This window comes from Dermacentor variabilis, chromosome 11 (assembly GCF_050947875.1).
Source record: "Dermacentor variabilis isolate Ectoservices chromosome 11, ASM5094787v1, whole genome shotgun sequence".
Lineage (NCBI taxonomy): Eukaryota > Metazoa > Arthropoda > Arachnida > Ixodida > Ixodidae > Dermacentor > Dermacentor variabilis.
This window is the reverse complement of record NC_134578.1, coordinates 86,063,759-86,081,233: the sequence shown is the minus strand read 5'-3', so window position 1 is coordinate 86,081,233 and position 17,475 is coordinate 86,063,759. Positions and strand designations below refer to the sequence as shown.

General features: G+C 47.4%; 1 protein-coding gene across 1 annotated transcript in view; it reads right to left on the bottom strand.

The window, feature by feature from the left end:
- Window positions 1-15,271: 15,271 nt before the first annotated feature.
- Window positions 15,272-17,475, bottom strand: part of LOC142563361 (4-pyridoxate dehydrogenase-like) — a 37,965-nt gene continuing 35,761 nt past the window's right edge. Inside the window, exon 11 of the mRNA XM_075673922.1 lies at window positions 15,272-15,690. Within this exon, the coding sequence (XP_075530037.1) occupies window positions 15,480-15,690 (211 nt within the window). The 3' untranslated portion in view covers window positions 15,272-15,479. The remainder of the gene's footprint in view (window positions 15,691-17,475) is intronic.

The window sequence follows — 17,475 nt, the reverse complement described above, 5'->3', positions numbered from 1 at the left end:
TGCTCAAGGGCGTCTAGTTATGGGGGCAGAGATAGTAGCAAAGCAACTACTTATAGCAAAAAGGCAACCAAATGCAAAGTTTTACAGGCAATGAAAGAAGACTTCATTGTCAAGAGCTTGAAGAAAATTAAAACGAAAGATCTTTTCGAAGGAGACTTAAGTTTCTTTTTTCTTTGCAACCTCATTATGATGCAATTGTGAGCCCTCAAGAGAAGCTTCGCTGCGGAACACAACGTAATATAAGGCTTGACATGAAACCTGAATGCGCTGTCCGAGCAAAAGCTGTCGAACCATACAATTATTAAAAATTGAGGGTCCGCGTTTGAATGGCCGTTGTTGCAGGCCAAGTCTCGCAGCAGGGGTGGACAAAAAAGTTTCCGACGAATCGTCTAGAAGCGTAATTAAGATTCACTAATTTGCTCTTTAATTAATGTTACGCCGTCAGCTTCAAACGTATCCAGCCAACGGCGAGCTCAATAGTCTCCTAAAACGGATCAAGCGCGCGCAAAGTCCCGACTGTATTTGCACGCGAAATCGAGCGGGTCGGCATGTGCGTGATCATGCCCTAACGCAAGAGGAATTTTTTTTAATTTCACGAAATCTGGCACAACTCGCCACGCGATGAGTATTCAAGTATGCGGAAAGCCGAAACACGTCACGCATGAGGCGTGTACTGTAGCCGGGCTCCTATCTCGCGCTTCGGATGGATGGATGGATGTTATGAGCGTCCCCTTTGGAACGGGGCGGTGGGTTGCGCCACCAAGCTGTTGCTATTATACTGCCTAATGTCCTCCCTAGGTTAAACAATAAAAAAGAAGAAAAAAACACTATCAACTCTCACAACCATATTTTCTAACCCCCTATTGTTAACTGTGCTTTTGTACGTCTCCGTTTTTGTCTTTTCCCCCACCAATCCTCCAATCGCCTCTTACCAATGCCTATTGCGGACATGTATACTTTTCCACTGCTCTCGCTGAACCCAAGGGCTTCAAGGAGGCCAGTGGTGCCTAAATCGACCGCTGGGTAGACCAAGGAGGTTAAAGAAAAACTCTTCGAGGTGCACTTAATGTGCAAGGCTAAGACGGTGCTTTTCAGCGGCATGTTCCTTGAACACGAAAGAAAGAACAGTTGTCTTCTGGGTACCCCCTCGCAGTCTTTCATGTGGAACTTTCAGTATGCTTTCATATGCTCGGGTTTTTCTTTAACCTCCTTGGGGTAGACGCTGGGCGCCTTCCTTCTCGGCACACTTCGCCCTCTGGCGGTGTCGCCGTGAAGCGCGCGCATATCCGGTGGCACGTGCGCATCGACCCAGGTTGGCGTTAAAGAGGTTCATCGAAAAGTAGCGCATACTCGCTGGAACGGCAACCATTTTTCTTTAGACTGCACTACCTTCAAAATTGACTCACTTTTTTTTTTTTTTTTTTGCGGCATACCTGATTGCCGGAAAGAAAAACTCGTCTGGCAATGCCAAGTACGCTATCCGCATTATTGTAACTATGAAGGAGCATGACTTGCGGCATATGCAGCGCTGACGAGGAAAATTGGCGCGTCAAAATAAAATAAAAAGACAATGCACACAGGAAGGGAAGAAAAGGACAAGAGCTTCTTGTCTTTCTCCCCTTCCTGCGTGCGTTTTTTTTTTTTTTTCGCGCTAGTTTTTCTCATCAGCAGTGCAAGACTGACCAGCCCAACAATTAATTCTTTTTGGCTTATGACGCCATCCTCTCCCTGCTTTCTCTTGGGGAACCATGGTTATAATCGAAACATATTTATTAAAGGGTGTAAATGGCGCACGCTGCGCGCAAAGTCCTAGGAACAGCAGGCCGTACGGACGTGGCTTGGTTCTGACAGGTTTGAATGCCGCCGGCCTCTGGAGTGTCCACCGTTTTTGTCTGGTCACACATGGATTTCAACTCTGCACTCTCAAATTTGAACTTAGTGTTTTTCTGGCTTATCTTGTCCCCAGACAATAGTAGCAGTGTCGTAACCAGGGGATGAGATGGATGGATGGATGAGATAGTTCAAGTGGCTGAGGATTTCTATAGAGATTTATACAGTACCACTGGCACCCTCGACGATAATGGAAGAGAAATTAGTCCAGAGGAATTCGAAATCCCAAAGGTAACGCCGGAAGAAGTAAAGTAAGCCTTGGGAGATATGCAAAGGGGGAAGGCAGCTGGGGAGGATCAGGTAACAACAGATTTGTTGAAGGATGGTGGACAGATTGTTCTAGAGAAACTGGCCACCCTGTTTACGCAATGCCTCATGACCTCGAACGTACCGGAATCTCGGAAGAACGCTAACATAATCCTAATCCATAAGAAAGGGGACGCCAAAGACTTGAAAAATTATAGACCGATCAGCTTACTGTCCGTTGCCTACAAAGTATTTACTAAGGTAATCGCAAATAGAATCAGGAACACCTTAGACTTCTGTCAAGCAAAGGACCAGGCAGGATTCCGTAAAGGCTACTCAACAGTAGATCATATTCACACTATCAATCAGGTGATAGAGAAATGTGCGGAATATAACCAACCCTTATATATAGCTTTCATTGATTACGAGAAAGCGTTTGATTCTGTCGAAACCTCAGCAGTCATAGAGGCATTACGGAATCGGGGTGTAGACGAGCCGTATGTAAAAATGCTGAAAGATATCTATAGCGGCTCCACAGCCACCGTAGTCCTCCATAAAGCAAGCAACAAAATCTCAATAAAGAAAGGCGTCAGGCAGGGAGATACGATATCTCCAATGCTGTTCACAGCATGTTTACAGGAGGTATTCAGAGACCTGGATTGGGAAGAATTGGGGATAAAAGTTAATGGAGAATACCTTAGTAACTTGCGATTCGCTGATGGTATTGCCTTGCTTAGTAACTCAGGGGACCAATTGCAATGCATGCTCACTGACCTGGAGAGGCAAAGCAGAAGAGTGGGTCTAAAAATTAATCTGCAGAAAACTAAAGTAACGCTTAACAGTCTCGGAAGAGAACAGCAATTTACAGTAGGCAGCGAGGCACTGGAAGTCGTAAGGGAATACATCTACTTAGGGCTGGTAGTGACGGCGGATCCGGATCATGAGACGGAAATAATTAGAAGAATAAGAATGGGCTGGGGTGCGTTTGGCAGGCATTCTCAGATCATGAACAGCAGGTTGCCATTATCCCTCAAAAGAAAAGTATATAATAGCTGTGTCTTACCAGCACTCACCTACGGGGCAGAAGCCTGGAGGCTTACGAAAAGGGTTCTACTCAAATTGAGGACGACGCAACGAGCTATGGAAAGAAGAATGATAGGTGTAACGTTAAGGGATAAGAAAAGAGCAGATTGGGTGAGCGAACAAACGCTAGTTAATGACATCTTAGTTGAAATCAAGAAAAACAAATGGGCATGGGCAGGACATGTAATGAGGAGGGAAGATAACCGATGGTCATTAAGGGTTACGGACTGGATCCCAAGGGAAGGGAAGCGTAGCAGGGGGCGGCAGAAAGTTAGGTAGGCGGATGAGATTAAGAAGTTTGCAGGCATGGCATGGCCACAATTAGTACATGACCGGGGTTGTTGGAGAAGTATGGGAGAGGCCTTTGCCCTGCAGTGGGCGTAACCAGGCTGATGATGATGATAATGATGATGATGATGAACCAGGGGATGGTACACCGAGCACGTGCTCTCCCGCGCCCCGCCCCCCTCCCAAAATTTTTGTGTTAGCATGCGGCTTTCCGAGCCCCCATCCCTCTTAGCTTGCGTGGTGCCTCCTCCCGAAAAAAAAAATTGCCGACGATTACGTTACTTCCTAATGCGAAATGTGAGCGCAGCAAATAAGCTGTTTCACCTTTTCGATAGATTGAGGCAAAGAAATCTAGCAACACATGTATGCGCTATCACAGAATTTTTTTTTTATTTTTCACACGTATTCCTTTAACAAAGACTCCACTAACAGTTCTTGACAGTCATGAAGGAAGCTTTGTGGTCGGAGAAATAGACTGATATATGTTCGACTTGGTACACCAATGCTGGATTCTCAAAGACGAGATGTATACAAGTGCCTCGCGAGGTTGTCACAGCCGTGGGACGCGTTACGAGCGAGAGGAACGGGATGTTCTCCCGCATAAGTGTTAGGAAATTGCTGTTTGTCTTTATGTCAAGCCGCCACCGATCTGGCTCTCTGATTGCCACCGCACAGGGCGAACGGCAGCGGCAATTTCGGCTCGGGCGGTGCACATATACAGATCCGCCGCCACCGATCTGGCTCTCTGATTGCCACCGCACAGGGGTTGCATTGGAGGAGGAGCGAAGAAAGGAACTAAGTTCGAGCCGGCGCTTTGACAACCGGAGACTCGCAGGAAGAGGGGGGAGGGGGGCGGCGTGTACACCCAGCGGCAAACGATGGGGGCAGAAGCGCGCGCAGCAAGCGGACAACACGATAAAGGGAGGAGGGAAGAGATAGCAGCGACTGACTGATGCCGCTGACGCCGATAGTGAGTCAACCCCAGCTGCGGAGTTGGTTTCAGGGACAACGAATAACCGGCGCGTCGGCAACTGAAGAGCACCCTATCCGCCACACAAGAACAGGGGGGGGGGGGGACCCTTTCCTCCTCTTTCTGCATGGCGGCGACGGTGTTCTATGCAGTCACGTTATATTGACTCTCTAGCGGCGTCAGCGGCATCCAGCGGTATCAGTCGATCGCTGCTATCGCTGGGGGGATGAAAGGGGGGCGGAGCTGGCTACGAGGCCGACGACGACGCCGACGCGAAACCCAGGAACGGACGCCAAAGAGCTGCGCTCTAATATTTCTGGGCGCGGCCAGCGGCTGCAATGGCTTCCCGTTAGGAGGTCCTGGTAGCTCCTCAGGATTAAATAAAGTTCGTTGTCTGTCTGTCTGTCTGGGTCTGAATAATAGTCATCTGTATTAACGATGCGCACCCGGTACTTCCAAGTCACGAACTCATCACCAGCGCGACGTTGTGTTCTTGACAGAAAGGAACGAGCGCAGAGATTTCAAAAGAGGAAACGCATGCAAGACGGGTGATATTTATTGTTAGTGGGCGAGATACGCCCTAAGGGGTGCACATTTTTTTTAGTGAGTAGGGATTTAACCTTAGCTGGATATAGGGTTTTTGGAACAAAAAGGGATTCAGCAACATTGCATGAATATTCTAGGTATTTTTAGAAGGCGTCAAAAGCCACTTGGACATACCTCTCAATCAAGGATTCTTACATCGAAGTGGGGGGGGGGGCGCATTTCCTTGTGGACACATTTCAATTGCCAGCAAGTTTTCCCGCCATCGTCGGCTAGGACGTCACCGTTATCGACCACACGGCGGGTCTGGTGGGATAAGAAATGAACATTGTGCAGTTGCAAAACAGTTTCCGCAATCCAGTAGATGATAAAACAGCAGCTGTACCTAAAAAATGACGGTGTTTTACGTGCCAAAAGCACTTTCTGATTATGAGGCACGCCGCAGTGGAGGACTCCGGAAATTTCGACCACCTGGGGTTCTTTAACGTGCACCTAAATGTAAGCACACGGGTGTTTTCCATTTCGCCCCCATCGAAATGCGGCCGCCGGGGCCGGGATTCGATCCCGCGACCTCGTGCTCAGCAGCCCAACACCATAGCCACTGAGCAACCACGGCGGGTGCAGCTGTACCTATATACTACGTTGATTCGCTAACTTGTCCGGACAGTGTGTCGTTCATGCATGTTAACCTGCGCGTGTATATATTTTGTCTCATGTTGAAAAAAAAAAAACGTTAATTGTGCTGTTGTTCGTTCCAGAAAACACGATCTGATTTTCAGGCACGCGGTAGTGGCGGGTCTCTCAAATAATTGACCGTCTAGGGTTCTTTAACGTACACTCAGTGCACGAATGTTTTTTTTTTTTTTTTTTTTGCATTCCGTCACTTATAGAATGCAGTCGCTGCGGCAGCGATTGATCCCGCGAACTCGTGCTTAGTAGCATTGCGACGGTTGGCCTGTCGGATAAGCGTGAGTCGAAACTAATATTGAGTCGTAATTCCACGCCAGAGAGGCTTTGCAGAGGCAGATGTTAATTACAGATTTCGTAGAAAAATTACTTATACGAGCTTGCACGCGAGAGACTCAGTAATCGTGTTTTACGAACCTCGTGTCAGGTTTTTTCCGAAGTTGTGAAAGAAGTGAACTTGTCAGCATGTACTTTTGGAAGGACTAGGCAGCATTTTATGGGTGATGCGCGCCGCGGGAAATGTTTCAAGGGCGCCAGTTAGTTTCTTGAAAAAAGAAAACAAAAAATGCTTAGACAAGGGCTCGAAAACCGTTATGTGACTGAGTGTTCTGGAAGAAGTGAAATTGTTCACGGAGTTCACATTATATAGGTGAAAACGGGGGCCATGTTAGGGCTGACGTGTTGCCAGTACTTCTCGCTTAGTTATGGGATGTGCAGGCAATTATACCGAATACTTGTGCTCTCCATATTTTAAGGCGTTTTACGAAGCACGTAGAAAATTACCCCGTTGTCCTCGGTGAACTTAAAGTGGCCTCTACCGTGTATGTGGTGAAAGTTGGAGAAGTGTACGGTAGCGTTATGCAGACATTAGACTCAAGATATCTCAGTGTCCTGGGACAACTAAATGCGTCTACGACTTTATGCATATGCGACGGAATTGAGGAATCTGTTGTTGGGCTTTAGTGTTTGATAAATGTACCTGACGTCCGCGTATTTTTCTTTTTTAGCGCGTTCACTGTAAAATAACTTTATGTCAACCATTTATGTCAACTGCGCGAAACTTGTATTTTATTGCTGTTATTCAGGTATTAAATTGCTACTACTGTTGTTTTCTTTCTTTTCTACAGTGGTGCCCCTTGACATTCCTGTACATACCTCCTTACGCAGTTCCTCTAGGAGCTTGTAAGGTATTTTTAAATAAATGAATAAATATCTTATATATACAGGCAAAATTTTTAAGTGTTAAATGTGTGGGTTAATTACGCCCAATTGCAAAAATTATTTACGGCATCGCTTGAAAACGCTTTGCGATATTCACAAACACGTTTTCTTTCTTTCCAGGAAGAACGAATTGTGACATCAAGTTTAAGAGAGTATATCGTGGGTCATATGTGGGCAAAGTTTAAAGTGGATGGCTCAATTACAATCAGTAATTTTTTAAAAAATAACTGCGTTAAGAAAACAGCTTCGTTTGAAATTGAGCTGTAATGTTGCGATGTCGTAAAGTCTGCTGTGTTTGATATACCTTCTCATTTTGTCACTACTACCGGCGCTGACAAGAGGCCTTTTCTCTTCTTAGCGGCGGCAACATGCATGTATGGGACGCGTTTTTTGGTCGAGACGTGATTTCACAGCGTCACCGTGCCAATTCTACGCTATCTGATGCCTGCACCCTGTAGCCGTAGCCGTAGTTTATTGGTGTAGTTGAGAATCTTGCATGTCGATCATAGTAAAGAGCGTGGCTGTCGTATAGCATGAACTGAACTTCCCAACGCCACCTCCGTGGAATCGAATGTGCGCCGGTGCCGAGCAAAAATCAAAATTCCGCCATATTGTTGCATGCGCCATCTTGTTAGCCCTCTGATTGGCTCACAGAGCAAGGGTGCCTCAATGTCTGATGGCGGTGGGCATTGAGACACTCTACTAGGGTGGCCCATTCTAGCCACCCCAACTCTACGCAGGGCGGCTGCGCCCTCTCTGATTGGCTCAGAGTGTAAACATGGCGGAATTACGCTTGGATCGGTTGCTTCTGGTATACCAAAAGCGTTCGTCTTACCGCAACGTGGAAACTTGGTAAACCATAAAAATAAAATCACCGCCCAAGCACTCCGTACAGATGGTTAACCAGTGAAGCTGAAACGTGCGGCTTCGGTGTTTATCACTGGGTTAATCCCGCCGGTTCATTAAACGACGGCTTGGTAGGCTGCCGGATCCTCGGCACGCGGTTGCTGCTTGCGCACGACTGCGCAAGCCTGTTGTTGTGCCCGGGTGGCGGCATCGGCACGGCGTAGACGAGCTCGTTACCGTTTCTGCTTGTGGCTTTGCTGATCGAAAGCTGCCTGCTGCTAAGGAGTACGTATGACGCGTGGTCTACTCATGTTGGAGCCGGAGAGAAACTGCTGCGCGCACACTCGGCTGCGACGGCGCCACTACTGGTGCATCTAATCCAACACCACCTGGATAGCACAAGGCCTTTTCAATCCGATCCGTGATGTCATGTTACCTGGCCCGACTGCCACAGAATCTCATGGGGGCGCTCCCCGCCAGTAGACAACAATGATTTTGACGTCACCGCTTTCATCACTCCAGCTTTATCAATGGAAATTTCGAGCCAGATAGAGGGACGTCGTGGATCGGAGTAAACAGGCTTTGTGCTATCTAGGTGGTGCTGGCTAATCGCGCTAAAGCCCCTAAAACTTCGTAAAGCAGTGCCACGCTTTGAAGAATGCCGCCTCCTCCTCGCGCGCTCTGGCCGCCGCCGCGTCGCTATTGGCCTAATAGCATTACATGGGCCCTCGCGCCTTGCTTTGGCGCCATTTTTGCTCGAGAAGCGTCTACGGAGTGGCGAGGAGCGCATGTTGGCGCCGTTGCTACGCTCGAGCAGCGTAGGTGGCGCCGCAGTCGAGGAAGGAGCGTGAAACAGAGGATAAACGAGGAGGAGTGAAGGCGGAGGAGGAGAGTGTCGCTACTTTACGATGTTTAAGGCATAGAGTTTCCTACAAAATTACTAGAGGGAACTCTGGCGCTAGTGTCTACGTGAGCTACAATGGGAGCGGTTGTCCCAGCATGGGAATTATGGGAAGTACATGGATTTGCCTAAACTTCGTCCTTTTTGGCTTCAAACGGCTTTGTGACTTAGTAAACTCGTCATTTTCAACAGTTTATTGCGTAATAAATAATTAAATAAACATCATTAAAATTGCCCGACTGCAGGATTCGAACACAGGGACTCTAGTACAGAAGCCTGATATTGAAACCATTAAGCCACGGATGCATGTACCGACAAGCGAATGAAACGCACTTATGAATTTATCGCGGGCATGCCAGTGCTTTGAGACGCTTGGTGCGTTTCGATTTGGGCACATACACAAGCTCAATCATTGCAATTAATAGCAATTGTACGCGTTCCCCGACGTCTTCTACACTTCGAAGAATATAGATTGCGCTGAAATATACGACAATAAGATTTATATAGCGTAATATACAAAGCCACAAGAACGTCTGAATCCACAAGCACGAAGATCAGACAAATACATGTACTTCCCATCATTCCCATGGTAGGACAACGACTGCAGCGCCAGAGTTCCCTCTAGTAATTTTGTAGGAAACTCTATGGTTTAAGGGGCTTTAAATAGCGCGCCTCTCTCTGTCTCTCCCTCTCTCTCTCTCTCTCTCTTTAGCGCATGCGCATGGGTTTCGGACGGGTTTTCGGCGTACAGGTGGCCTACAGACGGGCGGACGGACAAATCGGCTAGCCATATACGGCTTCGCTGTAAAACGGTACGAAGACTTGGCGACCGTCACTTTTAGTTTACTGCACCAGCTCTCCAGATGTCACGAGTTTTGACAGTTTCTGCTCGTATTAGTTAACAGCTTATCACTGAACGATGTATAATTGCTTTCTCAATGAAGCAATGGCCCTATCTAGGGAAAGAGAGGGAAACAACTTTATTCCTGCCATAGGTTCATATTCACCGTGTTCTTAGTACAGGGCTTGAGTGGCCGCACCAGTGTTCGAGAATACGTTGTTTTCCACCAAGCAACACGCATTATTACCCTTCGAAACCCTAGAAACGTGCGTAGGGAGTGCCGGAAACAACAGTTTCCCGGGCTCGTTCTGTTGAGAATTGTTCAAGCGGAAAGCGAATCAGAATGCGCACTGTTAAGACGACGAAGCCCCAAGCGAGTGTAGCGAAAACATGAAGCGCTGCTTGTCTGCGCGGTGCACGCATGAAGACATGTCAAGCGTACAGTTTTTATGCTCGCATCACATAGCGAACAACGCGCTTTGCTCAGGCAGTGACGCACGTTTGTACGCTGGCCGTCATTATACTTGCAGAGCACGACAGGAGCCTCGCAGGAAGTCAAGGCTCGGAGCGCGCGCATGTCCACCTGAATCCTCCTGTCGAATTGGAAGCCCCATTACGTAAAATTATCTCTCGTGCGAAGCCAGATATGGGAGTGAACTGTACGAAGCTGCCGTCGCATTATATCCCTGTATATTGTATATAGCATATATATATATATCCCTATATCTTATCTTATCCTGACCGGCGCTGTGCGCAACTCCATGTTGTAGGCATAGTCACTTCAGCAGCAGAGGCTAGGCCAGCTTCATTTTTCGTACGTCACAGGAGGGTGGCACCGGGGGCCGCGCTTATCAGTGTTGTGTGTGCAATCAGCTAAATTCAACAAATAATTATCGCTTGACATGGGTCGTTTTTAAGATTTTCAAACACAAAACAAGGCTTTTGTGACAGTTTTCTTCAACTTTCCAATATAAACATGTGTCGTAAAGATTATTTGTAACTATGCAGTTAATTATTGTAATTATTTTATTTATTCGATTGATTGTTTTCGGTTTTCTTGCCAATGATATCCGCCTAGGCACATAATTAATGTGTAGTAACGTGACTCCAGTAACCTTAGTGGGATATTTTCTAAATGAAAGTGTTTGAAGTAGAAACACAAAAAAGCACGCGTTGTAGAGCGTGTGTAATCTCTCTGTCGCGCTATCAAACGAGTCAACCAGTTTCAAAAATGACGCTTCGCTTAGTGAAAGTAGAAACAGTAATAGAATATTAGTGGAAGTAGAAAACATGATGTCACGCACGCATTGATTTTTTTTTTTTTTTGCGCACTGCTACGCCCACCTAGCCTAAAAATTCCTCGCGCGAGGATTGACTCCATCACAGTAGACTGAACCACTTAGTAGTGCTGTGCCCACGGGCTCTAGATGAGGCATAATTGAAACACAGAGAGGTTACGTGTTTAGACGGGGCGAAGGCATTGTGCGTAATTACGAGCGCTCGAGAATACATGCGCAATAAATCCTTCTCGGTCGGGTGGTTGGATGCTCTGGCATTACGTGGAGTTCCTGTTTGTGCCATGGTCGTACGTACTCAGAACTGAGCCCATAGTCCACCAGGGGCGCTATGATCCGCTGCGTCGTTTGAACCACCCCATCAAAAGCTCTCCTCGTTTATAGGAGATCAGTTTTGTTTGCTTTCAAATCAAATAGCATTGCGTATACCTTGACATGTTTTACTTATCTACTTGGCTGACAAGAGATGAGCACGCAGAAGTGGAGACCGTCCCTGTGGGGCCGAGCGAGTGCAAAGTAGATAATCGGATAAGGAGGGTGGTGCCGGCGTCTACGATTGGCCCGCGTCGTCTTGCTTGCGGTAACTAAATGAGAGTTGCCAGAGCGATCTCTTAAGCGTGCCGAAAGGGCTCGACAATGTTATACTGTCACGCTAAAATTTTTATTATACGCAAACAAAACTATTCCCCCAGGCAGCTCCCAGCAGCCAGTGCCTGATTTATCGGTGGCTGACATCTTTTATTCCTTTCGGAGAGGGGCATTCTCCGGCTATCCCGAAAGAAACTCAGTTTTCTTCGGTGAAATGAGCCTTATTTAATGCGTACACGTCAGTTTGACGGGGTGAGCTTTCGTGGTTTTGTGACGTCGCGTGACAGACGGGCGATATGGGCCACAGACCGAATGCATTTTGACCAATCGTGGAGGGCCGATTGGAGAAATGTAGTAGAAACAGTTTGGAACAGCTTTACGGTTTGGCGCCCCAGGAGTGCAGGCAGGCACAGGTCAATTGAGGTACTATGGCTCATTGGAGGTTCAGCTTTATTATGCCATCGCAACCCTTCTATGTAGCCGGTTCATTAAGGACACGTGGGAGAACTTCTGCGCATTCCGCTAGATCATCTCGTCTGCAAGCTCGTCGTCAACGCCATAGGATTGTAGAGTTGTTGAATACTGTAGGGGCCGGTTGCAGAAACCGCTAGATTCTGCTGCCGCGAAAACGCCGACTCCGAGGTCTGCAACAAGCATGCCCGGTACTTTCGTTGTTGTGTACTGTCATAGCTGTATGAGGTACACGGATTAGGTGACTTCCTTAACCAATGCAGTAATTTGAACTAAATCATGCCTAATAACCAGTAATAATAGTCTATAACTAACAAATTAAACGTATATACGCAGGCGAATGAAATTCACCGAGCAATGATTTCCTCATAACCAAAGAAAGCATTATTTTTGCGCCCTATATTCTACGATATATACGCTGATGCGACTGTGTTGTTGAGCGCAATATATGTTTCAAAACGGTATCCTTCTGTTGCCTGTGTGATAAGCAATAAAAGAAATAGCTTTCTTAATTGCCAGTTGCGCAGTGAATGAATGGTACAGTAATCGGTGCGTGCGCCAGATTGGGCCTCGTATTGCATATTTGCATAATAACGCAACATTAGAGCGCACCTCACCAGGCCCTTTCCAAAATATTGGTCGCTCACTACTAGAGATTGCATATATCGCCGTCCGGGGAGTGTTTTGGCCAAGGAATATTTACCTGAGATTCAGTAGCAACCAAGGCAGAAGCAAATGAAATGTTGCAAGCTGATAATGAGGGGAGGCGAGCTATACGTTCCCTGCAGCAGAAGCACCTCTCTAATTGCCTCAAACGGTGCTTTTAGGTCACGACGCTTAGCCGCCTCCTTTTAAAAGCCTTATATGTCTCCATGAAGCGAAAAATACGGCGTACGGCGTTATCATCTGATGGTACCAAAACCCACGTGACCAAGTGATGACGTCGCGTCCCCAGCGCTGAATCTGCTGCGACTCGCACTGTGAAGTTCCTCTGTGAGCAGCCACGGCATGGGCCGGACGCCGTGGCAGACGCCCAAAAAAACTGACCTGTCCCTCTCCGAAAATTGGATGAAGGTGGATGAGTATGGATTAAGGCGGATGAAAGTGAACCAATGTGGATTAAAGTGGATTAAGGAGGAGCTTTAATTTAAGGTGAGAGCTTAGACAAGTCCTCATGCTTTCGCCTTCGGATCAGGTGAGGATGCTCAAGTTACCGTCAACTTTCTTTCTCCCTTCTTGCTTGTTTCTTTTCTTCTTTTTTTACATAGTGTATTGCGTAACCATTCACCCACCAAGCCCACCAGCTGTGCTCGTTCCAGCTGTTCGTACCGGTATCGCTAAGGACGAGCTGTACTCGTCCAACCCACCAGTTTCTTCGGCTTTACGCTAGCGGGAGACGACTGTCACGCTCGTCAACGCAGTTTGCGTCGTGCATTTTATTCTTAGCCATAGCCAGGCCATAGCCAGACCATAGCCATAGGCAGCGAAGCTGCCTATGGCCAGGGTCTGAAAAGAAATGTATCCGATATGTTGACACAAACAATTCAGGTGGGCCGATCCCGGTGTTAGTGCAGAAGGTGCTCCAAGCTCAATGACACATACACCCCTCTGGGCTCGGGGAACTGTAACGCGCCCTCGAACTACCCTTTTCACACGTGGGAAACCAAAGAGGTCCCAGGCACAAGAGTTATAAGAACAGGTGTTTTTGAAAAAAAAAAAAACGTTTTGTACGACTTTTTCAAAAAGGATTGTTAAAGAATTCTCGGTGTCAACCGCGCAAGCGCGCTAGTGCCACTTCTCGCGCGTTCGTCGTCGTCTGCCACAGCTGGCTTCGTCGTGCAAAAAACTATCATCATCAGCAATGGCTCGAGCGTCGTCTTCTTGATCCACAGCTGGCTCCGTCGCCGTTCATCATTCCAGCGTAGAATTTCACTTTTCTGTCGTCGTAATGGGCATCCCGCGTTTACGGGGGTATGAGTCATAGCTTAAGGTGGTGTGAGCCATTCATTGTCTTACCTGATGGACAGGTTTAATAAGAGAGGTGATACGCGAATATGTGGGCGTGCCTATATCGCCACGGTGACCACAGTTTAGGACACTAAATATGTTCGCACATTTTTTCAGTGTTCTGTATCACCTCTGCGTCGCGCGCTAAACAGCTTCGCTGGTCTTCCATGTTCACATACTGGAAGGGCTCTCATCCGTTCAAATAAATATACACGAACTTTACACGTGAGCTGAGGGAAAGTGTATTCTGCAGAGTCGATGTGTTTTAATAAAATTTCGGCTGAACATACGAGAAACCGCACGCGTAATTTACTTTCAAACACGCATAGAATGTGCATTAACATTGTCGAATAAAGAAGTTTAAAGATATTGTACACTCTACGCAAAACTCTGCCAGTTAAAGAGTTAAGGTGCTTTTGTGTGCCTCTGCCTTTCACGGTATGCACGAGTTGTTCGCACCGATGCCCTTTTAAAAGAATTTTCACATCCCTTGGGGCTTACTTGTCTTCAAGCAGTCTATGTCATCTGCCTTGCGCGCATTTCCGTCTCCCTTTTTTAACACTCCGATTTCGACATTGACGATGAGTATTTTTGGAGACAAGAGAAGGCTTAGGAGATTTTTGTTCGTTTGTTTGTTTTTTTCTTCCTTGGAGCGTACCGGCTATTTGCGCGCTGCAGGCCCATGACGGGGAAGAGCCACGCCTGTGACGTCATCTTTGCCGGCGGGAAGAGTGGCTTTGTCGAGGACTGTGCGGGCGCTTTCCTGGGAATTTCGCGCCGCCTTGGCAGCATGCATCTACGCCATATTTTGCCAACACGATCGTCAGCGCATGATCTGCGCACCATCCGATCCACCGAGAAAGGAAAGAACTGGGAGAGAACACATTGCACGTAACAGAACTTGAAGCTAACAAATGTCACTCCAACACGTGAAAATGTTGCGGTAAGTTTTCTACGCTCTTCCGAATAGACCACGCGGGTTCATGGCAGCAACGTGCAGCTGCCGCAGGTCGCAACGAAAACGATAAATGTATGCACACGTTGCGACAAACAACCGAAGTCGCACAAGCGTACCCGAAGAAAACGTGCACAGAGCAGTTGGCGAAGCACCCGAACGAACCGCGGAAACCAAGCACACTGGGCTTACTCCACCGAGTGAAGGGTCACGTGTTGGGCCAAGTTTATTTTTTTTTTTTTTAGAGAAAAAATGGCGGAAGGGATCGCTCCACCGGTTGTTAATTCGCTTGCGAAGGCTGGCTGCAGGACGTATAGTGCTTCCTCCAAGTCCTTTCGGTAATTCCTCCGTGATCCAATGAAATAGAACAGTTTTGACGAACATATATATATGCCAAAGCTATCCGACTTTTCGCGCGACAAAGGAAAGATACACAGCGTTCTGCCTGCGTAAAAACAGCTTGAAACATGTTCACCCGACAGAAACTTGCCGGATGCATTGTTGAAACGTGGTACGACGCATCACACAGTTCTCGCACACATGTGTCTCGCGTACTTAAGGGGAAAAAAAAAGTACGAGCGTTACGGGAAGCGTATGAGCACGTAAGAAAGGTTGGCGTGCGCTGCGATTTTAATCGACGGATCGTTTCACGTTCTCGACGGCCACGACAGGATTCTCCAGATCGGACTGCGGGGACGGGAATGGCTGGACGAAGGATAGGCGGCCTCGTAGTCCTCCCGTATGAGCGTGGCCGCCCTGTCGGCGATCATGTGCACCGGTACGTTGAGGTTTGCCGTCACGATGGCGGGCATCACTGAAGCGTCCACCACGCGCAGGGACTCCACTCCGCCTCGTACCCTGCACCGAGAGCAGCGCAGAAATGAGCGACAGTCAGGCCAGTGGCGTGCGGTGAGGACCAGTTGGCATACAGCGGTGGCCATGTACCGGGACGATAAAAAGAAGAAAAAAAATGATTCACAGGAAGAGGAAGACGAAGTACGGTCAAGAGGTGCTCGAACGAGGAATCCTTTACGATGGGGGCCGACGTTGCGTCATGTCGCCTTGTCGAAACGTTATTGGCTCCAACGTTACGGCATCTCCCTGTTCCACCACTGTTGATCAAAGGCGGAGTAGGTGGGATACGGATTGCCGTTTGATTCGCGGGATTTAATGTCTGAAAGCAACTATGGGAGCACGGCGGACGCCGCGCACATAGTGGAGGGCTCCGAGCTAACTTTAGGTCCCTTAATGTGCGTCTAAACACAAGTACGCGAGCATCTTTTTTTTTAATTTCGCCCTCCATCGAAATACCGTTTATGCGGTCGGGATTCGAGCCCGCAGCCTTGCATTCAGCAGCAGTAGAACGCTATGGCCAGTGAGTTATCGCGGTGGGTGATACAGACACACCAAAACATGATGACAGCTAGGGGGTTGATGTACGGAGTAGGTGAGATAACGCTCCATGAGAGGAGGACAAGAAGAGGAAGCAGGTGGGATACCGCTGCGCCCACCATATAGTGTGTGTTTGCTCAGGAACAATCAGTTCTACAAGCCATCCCTTATGAAACGAGCCTGCACATGCCGTTTTATCGTTTGCGCACACTACGCGGCAGTGCGTGCGTAATTGTAAAACAAAGTGGTTATTAAGCGTTTATTGGGAGAGAAATGCGTCAGCATCACCTAGCGCCTCTTTGAGGTCCCGGTTCCTTGATTCAAAGCGCGTTCACCGCATTGAAAAGTGTTGTTCAGGAGCTCACTAGACGCACGCCCTGCCTCTTCAAGGAGGAGCGAAGTGCAGCTTATACGATGGGCCGGAGCAGACCACCGTCAGTTGTACTATATATATATATATATATATATATATATATATATATATATATATATATATACACACACACACCAATCAGCTCAGTGGCAATGGTATTGGGCTGCTGAGCACGAGGTCGCGGGATCGGAACCTGGCCACGGCGGCCGCATTTCGATAGGGGCAACATGCAAAAACACCCGTGTACTTAAAGTTAGGTGCACCTTAAGGAACTCCAGGTGGTCAAAGTATCCGGAGTCCTCCGCTACCGCGTGCCTCATAATCAGAAAGTGGTTTTGGCACGTAAAACCCCATAATTGTTTTTCATACCATTCAAAGAAGCGAAGGAAAACATAGGGGAAATTACTTGTGCTTACTAATTGAAATAAGGAACTGATAAATTACTGAAAATGAAAATGGGTGAAACTGGTCGCAGGTGGGGAACGATCCCACATCTTCGCATTACGCCTGCGGTGCTCTTAGCAATGGAGCTACCGCGGCGCCATTTTCACGTCCACTTTCTGAACTATTTATGTTTTACTACTAGAAACGACAAAAAGAGGCACAGAGGGGCTCGATTTTTGTTAATCACGACCATATATAAAGCCAGCAGGCAATCAGTATACATACATACATACATACATACATACATACATACATACATACATACATACATACATACATACATACATACATACATACATACATACATACATACATACATACATACATACATACATACGTACGTACGTACGTACGTACGTACGTACGTACATACATACATACATACATACATACATACATACATACATACATACATACATACATACATACATACG